At 42.2% G+C, this 24,599-nt stretch overlaps 1 protein-coding gene across 1 annotated transcript in view; it reads left to right on the top strand.

The window, feature by feature from the left end:
• Positions 1–24,599, top strand: part of MTMR8 (myotubularin related protein 8) — a 34,826-nt gene that overhangs the window by 7,274 nt on the left and 2,953 nt on the right. Inside the window, exons 2-13 of the mRNA XM_083722279.1 lie at positions 163–285; positions 1,313–1,475; positions 7,814–7,971; positions 9,984–10,112; positions 11,861–11,995; positions 12,855–12,987; positions 14,251–14,360; positions 15,034–15,159; positions 20,405–20,454; positions 22,013–22,213; positions 23,423–23,551; positions 24,464–24,590. Of these exons, the coding sequence (XP_083578405.1) occupies positions 163–285; positions 1,313–1,475; positions 7,814–7,971; positions 9,984–10,112; positions 11,861–11,995; positions 12,855–12,987; positions 14,251–14,360; positions 15,034–15,159; positions 20,405–20,454; positions 22,013–22,213; positions 23,423–23,551; positions 24,464–24,590 (1,584 nt within the window). The remainder of the gene's footprint in view (positions 1–162; positions 286–1,312; positions 1,476–7,813; positions 7,972–9,983; positions 10,113–11,860; positions 11,996–12,854; positions 12,988–14,250; positions 14,361–15,033; positions 15,160–20,404; positions 20,455–22,012; positions 22,214–23,422; positions 23,552–24,463; positions 24,591–24,599) is intronic.

Below are 24,599 nucleotides of genomic sequence, written 5' to 3'. Positions count from 1 at the left end.
AAAAATGAAATAAAACATTAAATCTCACAAGGATGCATCCTATCTGGGCAGCGCAGATGACTTTTATGTTCTGCAACTTATCTGGTGTACTGCAGATATTTTAGAAATGTTCTAAACTAATGCCCACCCCCTGGCACTCTTCCTTTTATTATTACCCTACAGGTAGAAAATGTCAAGTTACTAGATCGTTACACCAACAGAAAGCCAGCAAATGGAACACTGTACCTGACCGCAACACATTTAATCTACGTAGATGCTTCGGCTGAAGTTCGAAAGGAAACATGGGTAATGTCAGAGTGCAGTGTAACTCTCTTGCTGAGCACTGGGAGACAGGTTGGGGGTGTCTTGTGACCTAAAGGGCTGTATTGATGTCCATGTGTCTATTTAACAAGCCTAATTTGTTCAGAGCTTTTAATGTATTATGATGTGTTCAGGGTTTGTCTGGTGATCATTTCATGAGCATATGGATAAAAGCAGCCCTAGTGGTCCAGCACCATCAGCAGTCTCTTCATTGTGTATTGGAAGCCAGAAGCGATCTGTGAAGGCAATAGCACAGCTTGTTGTTCACTAACTAGTATTCAGGAGCATACTTTCTCTGATACTGTTTCTATAGTGTTGTTGGTGATGTTTTTAACATAGCAATTGTTAGAGATAAACATCAATTCGCTGAGGGCTAAGTTTGCATCTATAAAATTTAAGCAACATTTGCTCAACTTTGCATTACCAAAATGGTATCTCCATACTGCAACAAGTACACACCCACCTACCCCAATTAATAGTTTCCTTTTCATATTTTTTCTCGCACTATGTTAATCTTATTTCATGAAAAGGAAAATTTTAAAGCAGGCTAGCAAATAAGTCATACAACATTTTTTGTCTGCAATTCCCCCATCTGGCCCACAGTTTTCCTGCCCACACATCCCTATCTTAGTCATTTGTGCCTTCAAAGTAAAAGAGAATCTACTCCTATAAAGCACCCCTGCCTGGAGACACTTGCCCCAGGAAAGTAGCTGTTTATGAGCCTGATTCAAAGTATCTGTACCAGCTGAGATTTAATTCATGCTTATGAAATTAAGCATCTTAGTAAACAATAGTGTTCCTGTGGTGTATGATGGCATAACTGAGAGATTTAACTTTCTAGAAGTAAAATTACATCTTTCATGACAAGATGTAGTTCTCAGTCATAAATACTGAGTATTTGGTTTTTCTAAAATGTAAATAGTCTCTAGTTTCAGTTAGAATTCAGTCAGAATGGCTTTTTAAGCTGCAGTCAGTATTGACCCTGTAAGCTTTCTTCCTCTTTTTTTTACAGATTCTCCACCACCATATTGCTACTGTGGAGAAACTGCCTCTGACCGCATCTGGCTGTCCACTGCTTATTCACTGCAAGAATTTCCGTGTTGCTCACTTTATTATTGGTCATGAGCGGGACTGTCATGAAGTCTACACTTCCCTGCTGAAACTTTCTCAACCAGGTACTTGGAAAGTGCAGTTTGCTTCCATATGAAGGAAGGAACTTAGATTAGTGATACAATACTTGCATTGCATGACAGAGATTTCAGGTTCAATCTCTGGCATCTCCAGGTATGCAAAAAATGACACCTGTCTATCTGGATTTCCACTGCCAGCCAAGGCAGACAGTACTGAGTGGATACACCAATGGTCTGATTCCTATATTTCATACCCTGGCAATGCAAGTGCTTGTTGATGATGAGCTTTGGTTATTGAACTTTGAGCTCTTGTTAAACCAGATAGGAAGAAAGGAAAGCATCAATAGCTCCAGCTGTTTCCATCGCTGTTAAAAGAGTGGAAATACTTTGCATTTTCTCCTCTCAGGATGTTGGTAATAATTAAAACATTAATTTTGTTTTGGTGTTTGTATAGATTAAAATTGTCTTTAAAGTTTTTTAAAAAATCTTTTGGTCCTCTAAAGTAGGAACCTGAGGCCCTCCAGAAGTTTTTGGACTTTAACTCCCATCAGTCCCTGCCGGTCAAGAATGATGGGAACTGTAGCCATGCAACATCTGGAGGGCTGCAGGTTCCTGATTGCTAGTCAAGAGTATTTGTATTCTGCTTAAAAGATTTCTGCAGTGATTTGATGTTGGTGGGTAGTAATTAAATTTGTTAGTTGCTTGTCGCACAAAGAAGCTTTCCAAGTGACTTACAATGTATTTAAGAGCACAAGCACACATGAAAATAAAACACATGAAATCCATAATAAACCACAAAGCAACCTTCAAAAGGAGTTATTGTTGAGAGGGGAAAGTGCCTGGATTGTGTGGTGATCAATTCCATTATCAGTTTCATTTTAGAATCATATTTTTAAGAGCAAAAAAGAGAACACATTTGCTGACTTCTACTTTTAACTATGGATTGCTATAACGACTCTCATTTTACATACCCATGGAAAGGAGGATGTGTCCTGGGAAAAGAGGACATATGGCAACCCTACTCTAGTCACTAAAACTGGAAAAAATATATACTGTTACAGCGTTTATAGGACCTATATGATAACAGAAAAAAATTAGCTGCACTTAATACCTTATTGCATGTAATAATGGGCTGTGGATGAGCTGGCTTCCTCACCTTCGAAGACAAAGCAATTTGTGTGGGATCTGGAAGAAATCCTACAGGCTGTATTGGGGACCCTGCATAGGCCTGATGAAGCTCCTTGGGTCAGTATTTGACACTGTTGAGATTAGAATACTTTTCACGTGCAGCATTCCTCAACCTAGTGTCCTCCAGGTGACTTAGACTACATCTCCCATCAGTTCCATCTAGAACAGGGCTGATGGGAATTGATGGGAATCGAAATCATGTGGAGAGTACCAGATTGGGGGACGGGCTGCACTAGAGAGTCCTGCCAGCAGCTTCCATTTTCTCTCTAATTTAGGGCATCGTGGTTTTTGTTTCTTTTGTGCTTGAATACCCATAGTTTTGTTGTGGTTCAGTACCTCCACAGAATCCCACACTGTCTTTCCTCAGCAGAGCACAAATAATTACTCATTATTCACTAGTAGGTGACTGACGGTTGAAGATTACCTGTTTGGCAAACTGACTATTTTATGAGATGCTGGCAGAGACCAATCTGTCTCTGGAGAATCTGCTTACTTGAGAGTCAACAGGATAAGTTATCGATTGGATTTGCATTTTGCAATGGAAAGGAAGGAGGCCTGGAAAGGCAGGGAGTGAAAAGGCAGGGAGTGAGTTATTGTTGATATGTTTGAATTTCAAAGCTGTCACTGAGTTTGACAATGTTTCAGAGAGCTACCACGTTTTCCCAGCAAACCCAAGAGCATCATTTTGCTGTAACAGTTCTAGGCAGATGAGGTTATCAGGTTCAGATGATAAGCAAACATATTTATTTATTTCAGTTTCTTTATGAATTGCTTCCTGTGAAGCATCTCATTGTAATTTAACACTAATAACTGAAAAAGGAAGGTCTTCAGTAGGGACCAGTGGAGACGGCATCTGTCTGATAAGTAATGGGTGGGAGTTCCAAAGGGTAGATGCTGCCACATTAAAGTCCCACTTCCTACATTATATGGAGCAGACCTGCTGAGATGGTATCTGCAGAATGCCTTCTCCTGCAGAGGATATAAGGGATATAAGAGATGAGATCCTGTTTTAGGAATCAACTCCCAAGCTGTATAAAGTTTTGTGTAAAAGTACCAGCCCCTTGGAACTTGGCTCAGTAGTTAATGGGCAGCCAGTGAAATTTTATACATTTATTTATTGAATTTATATACCGCCTTTTCCTGGAAGTCTCAGGGTGGTTCGCAGAACAAAATCCAAATATAAACTACAAAATGTGTAATCAAAATAACAACAACCCAATAAGCCACACCCCCAAAAAAACACATTTTAAAAGGGCATAGGATATCAGTCAAATCAACCAAAGGCCTGGTTAAAAAGGAATGTTTTTGCCTGGTGCCTAAAGGTGTATAATGAAGGCGCCAGGTGAATTTCCTGAGGAGAGCATTACACAGACAGGGAGCCAGTGCAGAGAAGGCCCGTTTTCATGTTGCCACCCTCCAGACCTCGAAGAGGAGGCACACAAAGGGCTTCAGAAGATTATCTGGGTAGGTTCATATGGAATGAGGCAGGCCTTGTGGTATTGCGGTCCTGAGCCGTTGAAGGCTTTATAGCTCAAAACCAGCACTTTGAATTGGACCCGTAAACTAATTGATAGCTGGTGCAGTCAGACCAGTATCAGTGTAATACAGTATGCTCAAACTGTCTTGCTCCAGTAAGTAACCTGGCCACTGAACTCTGCACTAGTTGAAGTTTCCAAACGCTTTAGAGGCAGTCCTACATATAATACCTTGCAGTGATCTAACCTTGAGGTTACCAGAGCATAGACAACAGTAGTTTGGCTATCCCTGTCCAGATAGGGGCATAGCTGGACCACTGATGGTACTCCGGTCCATTGAGACCACCTGAGCCTCGAGCAACAGCAAAGGATCCAGTAGTATCCCCAAACTATGAACCTGCTCCTTCACAGGCAGTGTAACCCCATCAAGAGCAGGCAACCTCCCACGCATCTGGTATAGGGAACCATCCTCTAACAGTGCCTCAATCTTATCTGGATTGAGTCTCAGTTTGTTGGATCTCATCCAGTCCATTACCAAGGCAAGACACTGGTCCAGCACTTCCACTGCATCACCTGCAGTTGTAAAGGAGAAATAGAGCTGAGTGTCATCTGCATACTTCTGATAGTTCTCCAAACCTCCAGATAACCCCATCCAGCGGTTTCATTTAGAAGTTTAACAACATGGGGGATGTGATTGAGCCCTGTGGAACCCTACATTGAAGATTCCACGGGGCTGAAAAGCATTCCCCAAGCAACACCCTCTGGGAATGACCATCCAAGTAGGACTGGACCACCACAAAGCAGTGCCACCCACTTCTAGTTCAGACAGTTGCTCCAGAAGGATACTATGGTTGATGGTATTGAGAGGTCGAGAAGAATTAACAGGGACATGTTTCCCTTGTCTCGCTCTCGACAGAGGTCATATACAGGGTAACCAAAGCAGTTTCTGTGCCAAAACTGGGCCTAAACCCTGATTGAAATGGATTCAGAAAATCAATTTCTTCCAAAAGTGCTTGAATCTGGTCTGCAACCACTTATTCCAGAACCTTGCTCAGAAAAGGGAAATTAGCAACTGGCCGGTAGTTAGTTAGGTTTTCTGAATCCATGAAAGGTTTCTTAAGGAGTGGTTTTACTACTGCCTCCTTCAAACAGGCAGGGACCACCCCTTTTCGTAAGGATGCATTCATCGCTTCTCTGGTCCAGCTAGCTGTTCCCTCCCTGCTGGTTTTTATCAGTCAAGAGGGGCAAAAGTCTAGAGCACAAGTGGTTGCCCTGACTGATCCTAGCACCTTGTCCACATCCTCAAGCCTTACCAACTGAAACTCATCCAACACAACAGGACTAGACTGTGCTCTAGACACCCCATGAGAGCCATCTGCTATAACAGCAGAGTCAAGGTCTTGGTGGATGCAAGCAATTTTATCCTCAAAATGCTTTGCAAGCAAGTCATAGTGAGCTACTGTTGGCTCTATCACCTCCTTGGGCCAGCCTATAAAAGGCCCCATACAACCCGGAAAAGCTCTGCCAGATGACATAATAAGGATGCAATGGAGTCAGCAAAGTATGCCTTCTTTTCTGCCTTCACTGCCACTAGGTAGGCTCAATAATGAGCCCTTACCAGTGTTTGATTGCATTCATTTGGATCTTTCCTCCACTTGCGTTCAATTTTTTAAAGCAGTGGTGCAATAAGATGGTGATATGTTTGCACAGAGAACAGCCAAGCTGCTGCATTTTGCATTAACTAGATAGTTTCAGGCACCCACATGATCAACTTTGCACCTACACACAAGCAGCAAAACCCAGGTGTTCCAATTAGTGCTAGAAACACCACAGAATGACAGCTTGTTTTTCTGATTTCCAAGGGAGAGCAGCCATTGCTGCCTGTTTCATTAGTCTTTGGTGCAACATGAGCCTAATCTAATTAATTCTGCATATTGCTTCCCAAAAACAAGAACAACATGTTGGATCAAGCCAATGGTTTTCTAGTCCAGCATCCTGTCTCATAGTGGCCTTTGGGAAGCCCACAAGCTAGATGTGTTCTCCCTGGTTCTTTTTTTCCTCTTTAACATCCAGCAAAAGTTTGCTTATTCCCCTTTTCCTTCTTTTCTTTTTTGGAGACATCTTTGGTTTGTCCTAATCAGCAAGGTTACATGTTTTCACATTCTACACTAAGATTGGAGTTAGGCTGAGAATATGATCTCTGTGGGCTGAAACCTTGGATTTGTTTTGGCTCTTTACTTGTTGAATGCAAGCACAAAACCAAAACAAGCCTCTTCCCAGAGAAAAGAGCAAGGTATCCCACCCCCTCTGACCTTGTACTATGTAAGAGGGAACAGAAATCTTGATAATGTCAAATGTCTGCCTCACCAGAAGGGTCTGCAAAGCTTTCTTAACCTCTGATGATAAAAGTACTATAAATGCTTATATGTTTGACTTCATCTCCAAAGGACCAATGTGGCTACCTACAGGTTTTGGTCATATATGTGCAAGGGCATCTTTTGGGGTTATTGCACATCCATAGAATCATAGAATTGTAGATTTGGAAGGGAACCTGAGGGTCATCTAGTGGAACTCCCTCAATGCAGGAATCTCAGCTAAAGCATGCTATTCTAAAATATACCCATGGGTCTTTCACAAGAAAAACTTATAAACTTTAAAATACAATGAAATAGCAAAATAACCTCACAGAGCACCAAAATTCTTTTTAACAACAATAAACAATAAAAGTATCAGTGGTTTTGTTTTGTTTTGAGAAGGAGCCTAAAGGCCTGGGCAAATAGAAATATTCTTTCTTGGCACCTAAAAACCATGTACCTCCCATTCAACCTGTCGCAGAAGCTTCATGAAAGTTTGTTCTTTCTTTTAACAGTGGAATGGACAATCATATGTATATGTAGATGAATAGGAGGGAACATTGGTAAATGTCGTGTGAATTAGTAATTTAAGGGCTTTTCCCCCCAAGGCTGGGGGAGGCTGTTAAAACAAAATCTGAAATTGGAACAAAACTGAACACAAAGGAAACATCTCAATGAGGATAGAGGAGAAATTTGTTCTGTTTTACTGCTACAGCTCAAACATCAGCTGGATAGCTCAGTTGGTTAGAGTGTGATACTGATTATACCAAGGTTGCAGGTTTGATTCCCATATGGGACAGCTGCATATTCCTGCATTGCAGGGGATTAGACTAGATGATCCTCAGGGTTCTGACAGTTCTGTGATTCTATTTTACCTAATTCACACCTTCTAAACCAAAACACAGTTATCCTTTTAAATTCACACTTCTCTGAATCGTGATGCAGTTTTTTGTAATGCAGTTTTCCCACCAAAAATGTGTATATAAAAAAAGCATATGTTAGAGGAACGTGTGTGCAAAAATATGTATAATAGTGAATGAACTGTCCCCACCCAGACCCCATAGAAAGGAATTATATTAGGGGAACTGCCAAAAAAATGAGTACAGATTTTGTGCTGACTTGAAAAGAAAAGCATATGCCATTTTAAAATGGCACATTTATTTATCTATTTTAAAAAAGCATAAATAAAGCACGCTGAGCCTAAAACTGGAAAAACAAGTAACCAAGCAGAGAACATTTGCAGAGTAATCCATCCCTACTCCTGATTCCACTTGTGTCTGTGTATGTGTACCTGTGATTTATGAAGGATTCTGGCTTACACAATCACTAATCTTTTTCCTTTTTCAAAATTGTTTTTGTGCTCTAGTGAAACCGGAAGAGCTTTATGCATTCTCTTACAATCCCAAAATGCCCAAAGAGAACCGGGAGATGGGCTGGAAGCTGATAGATGTCAAAGTAGAATACCAGCGCATGGGGATTCCAAATGACTATTGGGAAATAACTGATTTTAACAAAGACTATGAGGTAATTCTTGTTCAGACGGCAGCTTAATGCAGTGTTTCATTCCAATGGCTTGTTACATTTTTCATTCTAATTTTGTTCATGTATTATTTATTTTACTTGTGAGCTGCTTCAAAAGATGAATATCCTTAAAGGCAGGATATAAATAAGCAGAAGAATACCAACTATCTTCCAGTGGCAAATATGCCTTTTTCTGGGCAAAGTGCTTGAGAAGGTGTTGGCAGTCCAGCTTTAGGCATGCTCAAAGGAAGCTGATTGCTTGGATCCAATCCCTTCCAGCTTCAGACCTGGTCATGGCACTGAAACAGCTTTTGTCATCCTAGTTGATGACATTTATCAGAAGAGAGATGTGGAGACTGTGCCCCTGCTCCTACTCCTTGATCTTTTTGCAGTTTTTGATACTGTTGACCATAGTATCCTTTTGAGGCAGCTCAGGGAGGTAAGGGTTGGGGGCACTGTATTTCAGTAACTCTGCTCCTACCTCCAGGTCCATTTCTAGAAAGTAGGCTACTGTTCAGCACCATGGCAGTTGTCCTCTGGTATCCTGCAGGATTCCATCTTATCCCCCATGCTCTGGTGACTGGGAGTGGCTGCCGAGACCATATAACACCAGTCCTGAAAGACCTACATTGGCTCCCAGTACGTTTCCGAACACAATTCAAAGTGTTGGTGCTGACCTTTAAAGTGCTAAATGGCCTTGGCCCAGGATACTTGAAGGAGCATCTCCATCCCCGTTGTTCATCTCATACACTGAGGTCCAGCGCTGAGGGTCTTCTGGCGTTTCCCTCACTGCGAGAAGTGAGGTTACAGGGAACCAGGCAGAGGGCCTTCTCGGCAGTGGTGTGGGTCTTGTGGAACGCCCTCCCATCAGATGTCAAGGAAATAAACAACTATCTGACTTTTAGAATATATCTGAAGGCAGCCCTGTTTAGGGAAGTTTTTAGTGTCTGACACTGTATTGTTTTTAAATATTCAGTTGGAAGCTGCCCAGAGTGCCTGGGGAAACCTAGCCAGATGGGCGTGGTATTAATAATAAAATTGTTGTTGTTGTTTTTGTTGTTGTTGTCATTTAACATCTATTTGAATTTTCTGGGAGCTGATGTCATGAGATTTGGAGTGACACGTCATCAATATGCAGATGACACCAAGCTTTATCTCTTTGTTCCCTTTGGATCAGGAGAGGCGGGTGAGGTGTTAGACCAGTGCTTGGAGGCAGTGATGGAATGGATGTGGGCCAATAGAATGAAGCTGAATGCTGAAAGTACAGAGGTGGAACCTTTGATTTCTGGGGGCAGCAGACAAAGAATCTCAAAAAAGAAAACCAACCCTAAAACCCCTTCTATTTTCCCTTTACTCTTAACTTGGTTAAGTATGTCTTAAGTGATTTGGACATCCCATGGATGGGGCTCTAGAGGCTGGAAAGCCATTTGGAAAAGGCCCATAATTTTATAAAATAAGGCTGGATATGTTAAGGAAGGATAAAACTGAACTAATTATGCATCACTTGTTTTGGGATACAAGCTTTTGTATTGCTACATTGCAATAAGGTGTATTAAGGAGATAATAATCTATGAGACAAGGTCAGTACAAGGTCAGGGAGAAAACCTGCTCTTCTCTCTAGCCTTGCATTCTATAAAAAACTGTTGAAACAAACCACACATAAAAGGGTCCTGTAACACATCTGAAAACAGTTACTGTTGGGCTTTGGTGAGCTTTCCCTGGGGAATTGTACAACAGTGAAACTACAACTGAAAAGGTCTGACTTGTTAATCAAACTGACCTTACATGTCCAGGGAACTTGAAGAAGGGTCCCTCTCTTCTAGATCATAACGAACAGTAATGCCGTGCGTTCTGTCAGTCAGAGCAATTTAGAATGAGTGTTTGGTGCGTGCTTGCTTGCTTGTAGCAATAGTATCTTACTCCTGCTGATTCTGAATAAATACTGCTAAACACCTTAACACATTTGCAGCTGACTTAGCTTTAATATCAATGTTGAGTTTCTTTTTGTATCTTAGGTTTGCAGCACATACTCTCCAGATCTAGTGGTGCCTAAAGCAGCTACTAGGGCAACGGTGCTGGGGAGCTCAAAGTTTCGAAGCCGGGGTCGGATACCAGCACTTTCCTACTTCTACAAAGAGAATAATGTTAGTAACACATGCTCTGCTTTTCATGGGGTTTTGGTCTTCCTCCATAGTCAATCCCGTCATCTTCCTCGGGACTCAACCTGATTGTGCTGTATGTGTAGACTAGGGGTGGGGAACCAATGGCTCTCCAGACATTACTGGACAACAGGTCCCACCTTCCTTGATCAGTATCAATATTTGGAGCCGAAGTCCAGCAACATGCAGAGGGCCACAGGTTCCCCACCGCTAGGATAGATCAAGCCTTAGACAATGCTTATTGATGCAGAGGGCAATCTTGTCTTCTTGTACTGAAATTGCTACCTTGAAAGTATTTTAGCTTTACATTTTAAACACATGTAAATATTGCTCATGTCTTCTCTCTTCATCTACCATACCATATGACTTCTTGGCAACATTTTACAGAAGTGGCTGGGCAAAATAATTTTGGCCATGATTTGTCACTTTACGACATAGCATGGCCAAAATTATTTTGCCCAGTTTTGGGGGGCCCCTCCTAAATTGACTAGATGTTCTTTTTCAGAATTTCATTTAGAGAAGAGATGAGGAAAAGCAGCTTCTTAAAATTAAATATTATTACAGTTTTAAACTGGACTCCTAAAATCAGGAGCCCGGAATTGTGATTTTCCAGTGTTGTTTCATCCACAATTTGTGGAGGGGATGTGGAGGTGAAATGAGTAAAGTTAGATGGTTCAGCAACTACTGGCTCCTGATGACTATTCGCTCTTGGCTGACTGAGGCATGTACAGCAATTTTTTGGTGTCTCCTTTTCCATACACACCCCACATTGTCCTAGGGAGACAATGCAGGACTGATGGGGAGAACCAGCTCCTGGCTATACACACCTCAGCCTGCAAGTGTTGGTGAAGTCTTCAGTGCACACAGATGCCTTGGCTCTGGCCTTGTGGTGACTCAGTGGGGGCCTTGCCAGAATTTCTTTATGGGAAACCCCATGGACAGCAGTAAGTTTCTCCTCTTGGTCTCACCTGGAACTCTTTTACCCAGTTCCATTTTGCACAGAACTTAGTGGCAACACTTCATTCAGATCAATTCAGAACAGCATTTTTCTTCTTGAAAACTACAGATCTGGTTATGTTGGGCAATGTTCAGCTAATTATATTTCAACTCTGCTAATCTCAGCTTTTTGAAACAGGAAATAGCTTGCAACAGAGAACCCTCTTTTATTCATTGTTGGCCTGATTTAAATGGCACTGGTTCTCATTGTGGAATAAAATGCTGAGCATTTAGCTTTTAACTTTGCTGTCCTTGCAGTGCCCTATGTTCAAGTATGGACAGAATTATTTTGTTACTGCATTTTGGGGGAACTTCCCTTGGTTGGTGGTATATGCGTTTTCATGCCAGTATTCTGGTTACTCAGCATTGTCACTGGTTTGGGAGAAGAATGATGATCAAAAGTAAATGGATATGAGGGTGATGATCTCATTTCACAAAAGGCACTGTCTCATCCTAAAGGAGGTATTCTTGGAATTAAAGCTGTTTCTCCTAACCCTCCTAAACATTGGCAGGCCAGATAAACTTCAAACAGCTGTTAAAAAATAAGTTGGTTTCCCTCCCCACAATAAAAGTTTCTCTCATAATATTTATGCATGTTGGTAGACCAAGGCAATTGCTTAATACACTGCTGCTTCTATCTGCAAGTTGTGGGTGGAGAAAAGCAGGTGCCTTACTGCACAATTCTGTGCTGGAGAACTTCTTACCTGCTACACGTGACATACTCTTGTGTCTTTCAGGCTGCAATATGCCGTTGTAGTCAGCCCTTGTCTGGGTTAAGTGCTCGTTGCCCAGAGGATGAACAGCTGCTGCAAGCACTTAGGGAAGCCAATCCAGGAAGTCCCTTCATGTATGTTGTAGACACAAGGCCAAAGGTATCACTTCATGGGATCTGGGGGCACTTGTGTGGTCAACAACTCTGACTTTGACATTGCCTAAACACAGTGTGGCCATAAAGGGATTCTGCTAGGGAGGAGAATCATGACATCCTTTTCCTAGTTTCATGGGTGGGCCTTACATAGTCCTTGGACTGCTTCATGTGGACCTTGGGCTAACTTCTTGCAGGTGGTAAGAAGAAGGGAAAGGAGAGGAAAGAGGTTGGCAAAAAGATAGAGAAGAGTGTGACCTGCTCACATTTTGTTCTTCACAGCCCACCACTGCATGTACCTCCCACAACAGATTATCCGCAAGGGAATGTGGCCGTCAGCAGAAAAAGTGTTACCAGCTCTTGACACTACTGATGCTTCTCACACATGCACAAAAGGATCTGCCAGTCACTTTATATTTGCTACTCAGTTAGTATGCCTTTTAAATCAGCCTTCTGCAACTTGATGCTCTCCAGATGTTTTGGGCAGAAACTCCCATTAACCCTAGCCTGCACAATGGGAGTTATGGTCCAAGGCATATGGAAGGCACCAGGTCAGGGAAGGCAGATTTATCTCTCCTTAACTGGCTGCTACTTGCAGCAGGTGACAAAAAATACTGACAATGATGCATCATTTAATACTTAGCATCCCTAGGGGAAAGAGGAGAACATTATGGTAGGATTGTAGCCTTGCAGTTCTGATAATGTTCTACTTTCTGTCTTAGAAATTTTTGTGAGACACCACACTGTATATAGGAAGAATTCCACTTTTTAAGTTACTTTTTCAAATAATGCTAAAGAGGGCCAGTGGGTGTGTATGTATCAGAAAGGGCTGTGCATAATCATTTTTTGCTACCCAATTTTTCCAGCTGAATGCCATGGCCAACCGAGCTGCTGGAAAGGGTTATGAGAATGTTGATAACTACGACAACATTCGTTTTAAATTCATTGGTATCGAAAACATCCATGTTATGAGGAGCAGCCTGCAGAAGCTACTGGAAGGTGCGTTTGGTTTTTTTATTTTGGCTGGCCACTTGCGATGATCACCTGTTGAGCTACGTTGCTGTAAGACAGGCAATTATTGTAGACACAGGAGCCTGTGTACTCTGCAGGTGTGGGACAGGCAAGAGATTAGGAGAGTAAATAACCTGGCAGCTCTCCCGGCTTGCTGAAGCGGCTTGCTGGTGTTACAGCTTGCTCTAAAAAGCAATATTTAGAGAGATGAAAGCTGGTGGGGGATAAACACCTGCATTTTAATTTTAAAGCACATTGAGAAAGGAGGGTTTGAACTATTTGAGCTGCAGAGTTCAGAGTCCTCCTTGTGAAATCAGAAGTGACCAACTTCTTTATATGGAGGAGGAGGGTCAAATCATTCCTGGCCAAGCTGTTTGGAGGCAGGATTCTCCCCAGTCATATCACCAAGGGAAATCTGATCCTGCAGGGTGAATAAGCTGGCTTTCTGTCACTTCTCACAAGCTGCCAGCTGAATCAGAATGGTACCTGATGGCACTTTGTTGCACACAAGTTTGTGTTTCCACTTTGGAGGATACCATGTGAGGTGACTGGATGCCCCAAAGGCTTTTCACCTTTGGTACATAGCAGTGATGGAGTGCCTCTTTCCATTCCAGCCTGCCCAAGCATTAAGGTTTTCATATCCATGAGTTCCATCTCTTGGAGAGATGCATTATGCATCTGCAAAGGATAGGGCCTTCTTGGTGGTTTTGCCCTGGATTTGGCATACCCTCCCACAGAAGGGACGAATGGTGTGTACTCCTTTTGCCACTTTGTTTTGGATTAATATTCCTCAGATTTTATTCCCATCTCATTTTATTGTTTTAATATTGTATTGATATTTAGATTTTTTATGCACACTGCCCTGGAATCCAAGCTTGAATGAAGTTTAGGAATCTGCAATATTTTTTTTTTAAGCGAAGCACATAACCTGATAATAATAATAATAGTAATTATTATTTTATTTATATACCACCCAGCTGACTGGGTTGCCCCAGCCACTTGTGAGTGGCTCCCAAGAGATTATTAAAAACACAATTTTTGCTTCTCAGTTAACATGCCTTTTAAATCAGCCTTTTGCAAGGTGCGTGGCTGAAAGACTCCCTAGTTTCTGACTACTTGAAGGAGGAATTTATATTGGGTAGCAATTTCTGAGTGGCCTTCACACAAACGATTTCTCAATGCTTGGAAGAAACTTCCATAATGATAGAGACAGTTGTATGTTTATCATACCTTCCGCTTTTGTTCCTTTAGTGTGTGAAACGAAATCTCCTTCAATGAGTGATTTCCTTACTGGCTTAGAGAACTCTGGCTGGTTACGGCACATTAAAGCTGTAATGGATGCTGGTGTCTTTCTTGCTAAGGTAAGGCCCACCTCTGAATTTCCAAAGATATCCGTCATCAGAGAAATGGCAGAGCAGGAGTGAAAGCTTTATTGCTTGGGCTGTGCTTGGGCGAGGCAGATCTTGAATGAACACTAGGGAAAGTAGGTCTTCTGTGTTAAACCTGTCATAGTTCCATGACTTTTAGATGGAATTGGCACTTCAGTGTGCTTAAGAGGAGGCAGTTCCACTATTCAGCTTGATTAGGAAGTTGTTCAGTGTTGGGGCACTCTTAAGGGCAGCAGAAAAAACTAACAGATCGTTAAAGTCCTTGATGGCAAGAACCATAGAGGGGAAATCATAGGTTTGTTTTTTCATATCCAGGCTATTAAAAACAAATGGAGGGCCACCTACTTAAATGGGGGATGTTGGAGGGGGTCATGTGTTGCTGAACTCCCAACTCACATCAGCACCAGTCAGCATGGCCCACAGTCAGGGATGATGGTAGTTGTAGTCCAGTACGAAGGATCACAGGTTCCCCATCTGTCCTCTAGGATCCACCTGCTTCATAGTTCATTGTTTGGCCTTCTCTCCATATTGGTATCATGTAACCCAGCATTTTATTTAAAGCAGCAGTCAAAATGTTTTACTGTGAAATGTTCAGGAGGTTTATATGGTATGTTTTTATTTGTGTGTGCCATCTCACCTGTCATAGGCAGTGAAAGATGAAGGTGCCACTGTCCTAGTGCACTGCTCTGATGGCTGGGATCGCACTGCCCAGGTCTGCTCTGTGGCCAGCCTCCTCTTGGACCCCTTTTATCGGACCTTTAAGGGATTTATGGTAAGAGCAGGAGAAGATCTATCTTTGCTTTTTTGTTTTTAAACCATATGGTCGATTCATGTAAATGGTTAGAATTGGTCTATGTGTAAACAAATCCTAATTAAAGCATCTGATTTCTTCTGTTGAATGCTTGTGATTTGGAGAAGTCATGGTGCAGTTGCACATGACAAATCTAATTAATTTGAACAGTGGTGGGACTGGGGGATTCTGATATATATGACATGCCCCTTGACTTCTTTATATACAGTGGTACCTTGGGTTACATACGCTTCAGGTTTCAGACTCCGCTAACCCAGAAATAGTACCTCGGGTTAAGAACTTTGCTTCAGGATGAAAACAGAAATCATGCTCTGGCAGTGCAGCAGCAGCAGGAGACCCCATTAGCTAAAGTGGTACCTCAGGTTAAGAACAGTTTCAGGTTAAGAATGGACCTCCAGAACAAATTAAGTTTTTAACCTGAGGTACCACTGTATTTTCAAGCAGTGATGTGGGATGGAATTTTTTTTGGGGTGCTTTATGTCTCTACAGATTTTTTCTGTTTCATAAGTTAATTAAGTTAATGAATAGCGATTGCAAATACAGTATTAGTCAAGCTTGACAACTTCAAAGGTTTTAGCTTTGTTTACTGAAAACATGTAAAATAAACAAACTAAATTAGAACACTCTCTAGGGCATCAGAAAATGTTCTGATCCAAAATGAAATCCAGTGCAAATCATCTTTTGCAAATTTACCCTAATTTGCATAAGACATTCTTGAACTGTCTTCAGGAGCACTGAGTGAAGGTGAGCAGGCAAGTTATGGCATGGGCAGCTGCAGTTCCTGGTACCAGCTAACAGAATGCTTATGGGCCAGGCAGTGATGTGCAGTTGTGCCTACTCTCCTTCTTCCACAGCTAAGCAGATGGGAGGCAAAGCCGTTCCACTGGGCAGGGCTGTACTTTTACTGCAGTAGTATGTATCAATGTCACTATTTCATACTTTGAACTTGCAGGGCATTTTTCTCTGTGCACATATGAACACAACATCAGTCTAATAAGACTTGAAGTAAAGACTAATGTGAGTTGTGGGGGAGGCTCTCCCTTATTTCATACAGCTCATACATATTTTATAATTAAAGCCATCTATTCTTGCAGTTAAACTTCTGCATAAATGTTTGTCTTTATTCAGTCTGAGGGTATGTGTGATAGACCACCATAATGAATTGTTTCTCTCCCTTTCAGTTTTAACCAAGAATGATAGCTGATACTGAAATTGTTTCATTTATTAGCATTCTTTGAGAACTGAAGTGAAGGGTTGTACTAGGTTGCTTATTAGCACTCTTTGGGTTTACTCCCCAGTTTTTACAACAAGATACTTTTTGAATGCTACAGCTTTATAATCCACTGAGGAAAAAGGCTTAAACCCTTCTAGAGGAACTGTGCTGGGGGACTTGTGATTTCAAATTCCTGTAATGTAAGCTGCCTTTTAGGATTATAAAGTAAACAAAGTTAGCAACTACCGTATTTTTCGCCCCATAGGACGCACCGCCCTATAGGACGCACCTAGGGTTTTTTTTGGGGGGGGGGAATAAAGAAAAAAAATTATTTCTCCCCAGGCACGGGGCTGGCGCGGGGGAAGCCCGAGCTTCCCCCGACCCCAGCCCCCAGAACAGCCTGCTATCCGCAAGCCTAGGGAGCCGCGCCGGTCTCCCCAGGCTTGCGGACAGCTGTGCAAAGCCCAGGCGCGCTCTTCAGCGTGCCCGAGGCTTCGGAATGCAGGCAGCTCTGTGCGACCTTCCGGAGGCCGGCACGGCTTGGCGCTGGGCTCCGGACGGTTGCGCAGAGCTTCCTGAAGCCTGGAGAGCGAGAGCCTCTCGCTCTCCAGGCTTCAGCGAAAGCCTGTATTCGCCCCATAGGACACAACCACATTTCCCTTTCATTTTTGGAGGGGAAAAAGTGCATCCTATAGGGCGAAAAATACAGTATATGCATCAACTTATGTCTGCCTTATATCTGCTACTGCTACTCGACATAGTAAGGAAAGAATTACTGTGCAAAATGCTGAAGAATTACGGTGCAAAATGCCCTGTATGTTAAATCACAACCAGCATTATTTTTAAAGCTTCCTTACACTTATTAGGCAGTTAAAATGCTAATTTTGAAAACACACACACCACAGTGAATGCAGGTTTGCAGTCTAAAAATAAACAGCACAATGGATGACAGAAATATGACTAATTCTGGCTTCAGAGATTTTATTACATATTGGCTATCAGATTCAAATTCATATTTGTGTGGCTTTATTAGAGGGTAGATTTATTTTGAACGAAAAGAACGATATTAAATATTGGAATGTGTTGCTGAATTTCCATATCATGGGCTACACACAGCCAGGATTCTAAGTTGACGTGGTCTGTCCTACATTAGAGATTCATATGCTCATTGTATAAGCACAGCGTTGCCAACAAGCATTTCATATAATTAAAGATACAAGCGTATGTGCGGCACTGCATAATCTGATCCCAAGGTGTACCTCAGAATGCTTCCAGGCACTTAAAAAAGACTCACTGGAGGCATTTCATGATTCTAAATGGTTTTTCGGTTTTTATGTCACTCTGAGGTTGACATAAATTGGTCTTCGAGGAGATGAGTCATGCATCTGTGTATGTTGTCTGTTTCTTCCATGGGAGGGCTGCTGGAGCAATCCCATATCATGCAGAAATGCTTGTCTTAGAATTGGAAATCTAAGTGTGTGGCGGTGTTGCTTTTGAATGCAAAAATCACTTGTGGGAAGGAAAATGATGATTTTTCAGTTCTACTGTGTCTCCACATGCATTTCTTCCTTGGGCATCTTTCTAGAAGCCCTCCTGCAGAGGAAAATATTGTAAGAGATCTGATAAATGTTACTTGGCTATATTAAAGGTAAAGGTAAAGGTACCCCTGCCCGTACGGGCCAGTCTTGACAGACTCTGGGGTTGTGCGCCCATCTCACTTAAGAGGCCAGGGGCCAGCGCTGTCCAAAGACACTTCCGGGTCACGTGGCCAGCGTGACATCGCTGCTCTGGCGAGCCAGAGCCGCACACAGAAACGCCGTTTACCTTCCCGCTGGTAAGCGGTCCCTATTTATCTACTTGCACCTGGAGGTGCTTTCGAACTGCTAGGTTGGCAGGCGCTGGGACCGAGCAGCGGGAGCACACCCCGCCGCAGGGATTCGAACCGCCGACCTTTCGATCGGCAAGTCCTACGCGCTGAGGCTTTAACCCACAGCGCCACCTGCGTCCACTTGGCTATATTAACGGTCCTTTAATAGGCTGCTCCTTCCCTTGCACAGAACGAGGTAGTAGAATTCTGGGCTATACCACATCAGTCTGAAGGTGGAGTTATTCATTCTTCCCCCTCCCCTATATATAAAAAAATCCTATAGCACACTAGTACATTAGAGAAAGGGCTGTGTTAAAATCTCTCATGGTGAAGTGCTTGTTTATTACATGCTATAAGCTTTCTGTGGAGTGGGAGTGCATTCAAGAATATGACACATACATGATGTGGTATAGTTCAGAATTATACTGCCTCATTCCTCATGTATAGCCAGGCACTTAGAGCTATTTTGCACACAATGCTCACCCTATTAAAGCATCTCCATGACGCTGATGTTCAGAATTCTTGATGTTCTGATCTTGCCCTGAAACGACCTGCATTTGGCAAGAGCTTCATGATTTAACAAAGAACTGAAATTGCTATAATATTCCAAAGGTTATCAAGCAACTACTTTTCGGGTAGTAGAGAGATACAATTAACGATGAAGATCTTTGAACTGACTGCATCTTTATTTATTGATGCTAGGCTTCATGCTGCTGTTTGCTGTCATTGCTGCACTGGACCCTTTTCCAAGTTAATTAGATATACACCAATGGTATAATAAAATCAGGACATTTATTCACAGTGCAAGAGGAACAATTAGCTACCTTTTTGGCTTCTGTTGTTTTACGTCACGCTGTTGCTTTCGTAGTAGCTACCATTTCCCGCTTCTCCCCATCCCAACTCCTGCGGAAAATTAGCTCCCATGGATGGAGAAGAGGGTCCCAGTGCTAACAATGAGACCCTCTTCTCCATTCTTCATAGCTTTCATAGCCATTCCTCCCCCAGCAGGTATGATTTCTAGCCCCCCCCCAAAAAAAAATCTTAAGCTTTCTCTGTATTTAGAAGGGAGGAGAACCTTTAGAAATCTTAAGTGAAAGAACTTCAGATTGACTTGTGTTAGTGTAATTTGTTTATATCTGAGCAATATTGGGGAGAGCATTGAGGTGGCTCCTGCACTGAGGCTTGAGCTTATTGCTGCTGCTGTTCACTATCTTGCCTTATTAAGAATGACTTGCAGCATTTGAAATGGACTGCAGAACACAGTGAGAGCACACTTAAGCCCTGTCCCAGTACTCTCAGGAAAAGGGAGTGGGGTCTTCAGTTACTGAAAAATGTGGGCTGAGGATTTCTTTTCCCTCTTCCTGCTTCAGAGCCTCATTGGGTTAAAATTTGCCCAATTCCTGCTCCAGATAGTTTTTTAAAATGTATTTATCTGCATAGTTCTTGATTATTATTTTTAAAAAACCACCCCTCTAAGCAGTTTACATAAAATATACAATATCTGATTTACATCCTATGCTCTTTTAAAGACGTGTTTTTTTTGGGGGGGTGCTATTGAGTGGTTATTTTTATTATGTATTTTATAGTTTTATATCTTGATTTTATTCTGTGAACCACCCTGAAAGCCCAGGGTATAGGGTGGTATATTATTATTAATAATAATAATAATAATAATAATAATAATAATAATAATAATAATAATAATAATATTTAAATAAATAAATAAAATGCAAACCAGAGTTAAAAACCTATTACTGTAAAACAGAAACCCAAAATATTAATAAAACATCAGTTAAATATACATTATAAAATAATATTACATGTCAGCTTTACATATTGTAGTAGGCTTGCCTAAACAGAAAAGGTTTTAGCAGGTGCTATAAACAGTACAGTAAGGACACCTTCCTAATGTTAATGGGCAGAGTTCCAGAGTATAGGTGCTGCCACACTGAAAGATCAAATGGACGGTGTCTAGGCACAGTTGGTTTTTCTGATGGACCTGACAGCCTGGTCTTACACTTGTTTAGCCCAAAGTAAGTCCTGATGTGCTGCCCTGAACGGTGCCACTTATTTTTCTTTGTAAGCCACTTTGTAATTTAATTTCTGTCTCTAATTTATCATTAAAGGTCCTGATAGAAAAGGAATGGATTGCAATGGGCCACAAGTTCTCACACAGGTAAAATCCAAATTGTGTGCTAAGATTAGAATGTCTGGAAAGAGGATCCTTCTTGTATATGCCCTTCTTGGCCAAGTGCTTTCCATTGATGTTACAATGTGGTTAAGGGGCTGTAGTATGACTAGGGACATCAACATTTATATCCCTACTAAGCACTGAAGCTCATTGGGTGACTTTGAACCACTAGCTTTCAGCCTAACCTACTTCACAGAATTGTTGTGAGGATACAATGCAGAGAGAGAAACTCTGCATAGCACCTGATGAACTCCTTAGAGTGGAACTGGTACAAGGAAAGATAAGGACTTGTGCTAAGAAATTCCACAGATAAGACAAACTTCTCTAAGCGTTCTCCCATCCAGCGTTGCTTGGCTGCAAAGGACTACTTTTTTTACACTCAGTCCTGCCTTTGAGGTTGTGCAGCTTCTCTAAACCCCTCACCAGTTAGGGATGTAGGAGGCTGCTTTTTTCTAAGTCAGATGGTTGGTTCATCTAGCTCAGTATTATTTACACAGGACAGCACACGGGGCCTTTTTAAGGCCTACCTTGAGACAACAGAGATTGAAAATGAGACCTTTTGCATGCAAGGCAGATGCTCTAAAACTGGGTTGTGGCCCATCCCCAAGCATAACCTTATCAAGCAGGGGTGGTGTGTGTACACACACACACACACACACACAAACACACACACACACATGGGAGTCCCCCACTTACTGAGGGATTTTGCTCCTGGTCACTGCACACATCATCAGAACATGCACAAACAAGTTCCAGCCTGTTCTGTCCCCGCCTTGCCCCCTTTTCTTACCAGAAACAATGCGCAAGTCAGTCACACGCATGCTGATCGTGTGCAAGTGGGGAGTTGCCTGTACGCATGCACATACACACACCACCCCATCATAAAATATCAGGGTAGTGTACAACAATATAGATGAGATAAAATATAAGAACCAATAAAATGCTTTGAAAATGTTTCTATCCACAAAGTTTCCTCACACAATTTAGAACCCTGGAAGATCATTCACTTCTCACCCAGTTCCTCCATGCCAGCTCTGCGCTAAGCCAAAACTTGTTGCATGAACGTCACCATAGAAAATCCTACTAACATCTTAGTTGTTACAGAATATTCAGTGATATTGCTATAATCATCCAAGGCACCATAATAGTACTTTGATATTGTGCCTTTCCTTCAGGGAGTTCAAACTGGCACACATAATTTTACAGGTTGAACTTCTGTCTAGTCATCAGATAAGCCCAGACCTCCTTACCAATAATCATAAGGTCAGCTGGTCTATCAGAATAATCTCTCCAGAGTGTTTATTCCTGCTACTTCTCCACCAGATAATCCCCTTTCTTGATTCTCTCCTTGAGGTCCTAAAAATGTGTCTTTTCCCTACTCCCAGCTAAAATTACAGTAGAAGTTTTGTGAAGGATAACTGAATTCTCCACACCTCTGACCAGATTCTTTGGTGAAGGATGAGGATCTACTGAAGGTTAAACATCTATTGTCTTCCTTCAGCAATGCTTATGATGATACCCTCAAACTTTTCTGTCTCTCCAGGTGTGGCCATCTAGAAGGGGACCCCAAGGAAGTGTCTCCTGTCTTCACCCAGTTTATTGAATGTACCTGGCAGCTCATGCAACAGTTTCCTTGTGCATTTGATTTTAATGAGCGGTGTCTTCTTGAAATTCACGATCACGTCTATTCCTGCCAGTTCGGCAATTTCCTGGGGACCTGTCACAAGGACCGGGAAGATATGAAGTGAGTTGGCATTTCCAGCCGGCAAAATTCAGTATTTTCTCCTTTGTTCCCTGACTATTAAAATGAAGGAATAATTTCCCTAAACCCACCTGAACTCTGGAGAGTACAGTGCTCCCTCGAGTTACATACGCTTCAGGTTACAGACTCCGCTAACCCAGAAATAGTGCTTCAGGTTAAGAACTTTGCTTCAGGATGAGACAGAAATTGTGCTCCGGCAGCGCAGCAGCAGTGGGAGGCCACATTAGCTAAAGTGGTTCAGGTTAAGAACAGTTTCAGGTTAAGAACGGACCTCTGGAACGAATTAAGTGCTTAACCCGAGGTACCACTGTAATGCTCTAAAAACAATAGTTGAGGCCCCTGCAAATGTGTATGTGTTTCTTAAATGCATTGTCCCGTTGAGTCAGAAAGTATTTTAGAGATGGCATTAAAGGGGGTTAAACAAATCTATAAGAGAGAAGTTGATGGCTGTATGGAACCTCCATGTTCAGAGGCAGTTGCTGGGCAGTAGGTAATAGCAGGAAAAGTGCTATTGCCCTTATGTCCTGCTTGTGAGCTTCACTGAGGAATCTGTTTGGCCACTGTGGTGAGCATTATGCTGGACTAGATGGACCTTTGGTTTCATCCAGCAGGGTATTTGCATAATGTTCTCCCGCACAGAAGCAGCCTGAGGTGTGTTCTTGGAACTCCATGTGAACCTTCAGGATTTGCAGGAAGCTCAAGAAGATAAGAGGGCAGCTGACACTAGACCCCAATGGTGTGTCTTGCCTCCTATGAACTGCTATCCCAGACCTGTAAAGGGGGACCGTATATGGATGGAGTTACAGATGACAAAGAATTTGGGCCTGCCATTGAATGTGGTACCCCTGTAATATCCTTCTGTAATATGCCAAGAAACTAACCTGTGTCCTGATCTTACCACACCGCTCATTTCACCTCCCTCGTTCTACTGCAGATGGGAAAGTGTACAATGTAACGGTGACAGGAAGATTGAAAGGGATGTTTTATGGTAGGGATGCAGGAACTTGACACCGGGCTGCCATTTTTGGTGGCAGCAGCATGTTTTATGTCACTTTTAGTTCTTTCCCATGATTGGCTGAATTGCAGCAGTTCTCTCCCTATATAGCACCCTTCTGCTTCACTAGATCCTTTTGTTTATATCTCCTATCATCAAAAACTGGCTACTGTAATCACTCACTTTTTATTTCCTAGAATCCTTGAGAAGACTCATTCCCTGTGGCCTTTCCTTCTCCAGAAGAAGCAGGAGTTCAGAAACCCTCTCTATAAGGGATTTGCAGCTTACAAGGAACTCCGGCCGAACACACTGCCATTTAGTTTCCAGTAAGTTGCTTATTAGCTGCTAACATGACTTTGACTAAACTGCAGGAAGCAGTGGAAGACAGGAGTGCCTGGCGTGCTCTGGTCCATGGGGTCACAAAGAGTCGGACATGACTAAACAACAAAAGTTGCTTATTGGCGGAAAGTAATTAGGGAAACAAGGAACCTTGCTGCTGCCTTGACTCTTGAGTTGTCCCATTGCTGATTCTGCTTTAATTTTGTAACTGCATAATGAAAACGAAGAGACTAAGGCTGCCTCCCCGAGTCCTGGTGCTCTTCAGAGGTTTTGGGCTACAACTCCTATCAACCCCAGGCATCACAGCCAATAGTCAGGAATGATGGGAGTTATAGTCCAACAACATCTGGAAGGAACCAGGATGGGGAAGGCTGCTGTAAGGAAAAAATATAATTTTATTGCTTTGCTTGACCTCAAAACAAGGAAAACGCATGTTTGAAATCCTTCACTAGAAGCAATTCCAGTAGAAATAACTGATTGTGTATACTGTTGTACACAGTGTTGTCTATCAAAAGGCATGGACACAATTCCCTTGTGGCCAGAACTGTGAAAAAAGTTGTTGCCTGGGATTGTGCTGCTTTACTGGGTGAAGAAGCCCCTTCCCAGAGAGAAATGTTTGCCAATGTTTAATGCTTTGTTATTGTGAGATGCTTTGAGTTCACTGTTATTGGAAGAGCTGCATACAAATATTAAATCAATCAAATGTTGAAAACTCTTTTGAATTCTGAAGTGTACCTCTTCCTATCAGGTTTATTTAACATGAGGAGGGTGGGGGTTATTACACCTTATAAAAACTTCAGATCGCTTTCTGTAATAAGGAAACACACTTACATTGTCGTCATCGTCATCATCCCCTTCGCAGATCTTAGTTTCTATTTTTCTCTCCCCCTTTCCTTGAGGTTCTGGTGTGGCATGTATAACCGCTTTGACAAAGGAATGCACCCAAAACAGTGTGTATTGGATCATCTCCTTGGCTGCATCAGCCAGAAAGTGGAGCTGGAGGGTGTTGCTACTGACTTGGAAAATGTAAGTAGT

This window comes from Podarcis gaigeae (assembly GCF_964106915.1).
Source record: "Podarcis gaigeae genome assembly, chromosome: Z".
NCBI lineage: Eukaryota > Metazoa > Chordata > Lepidosauria > Squamata > Lacertidae > Podarcis > Podarcis gaigeae.
This window is presented reverse-complemented; position numbering and strand designations above follow the sequence as displayed.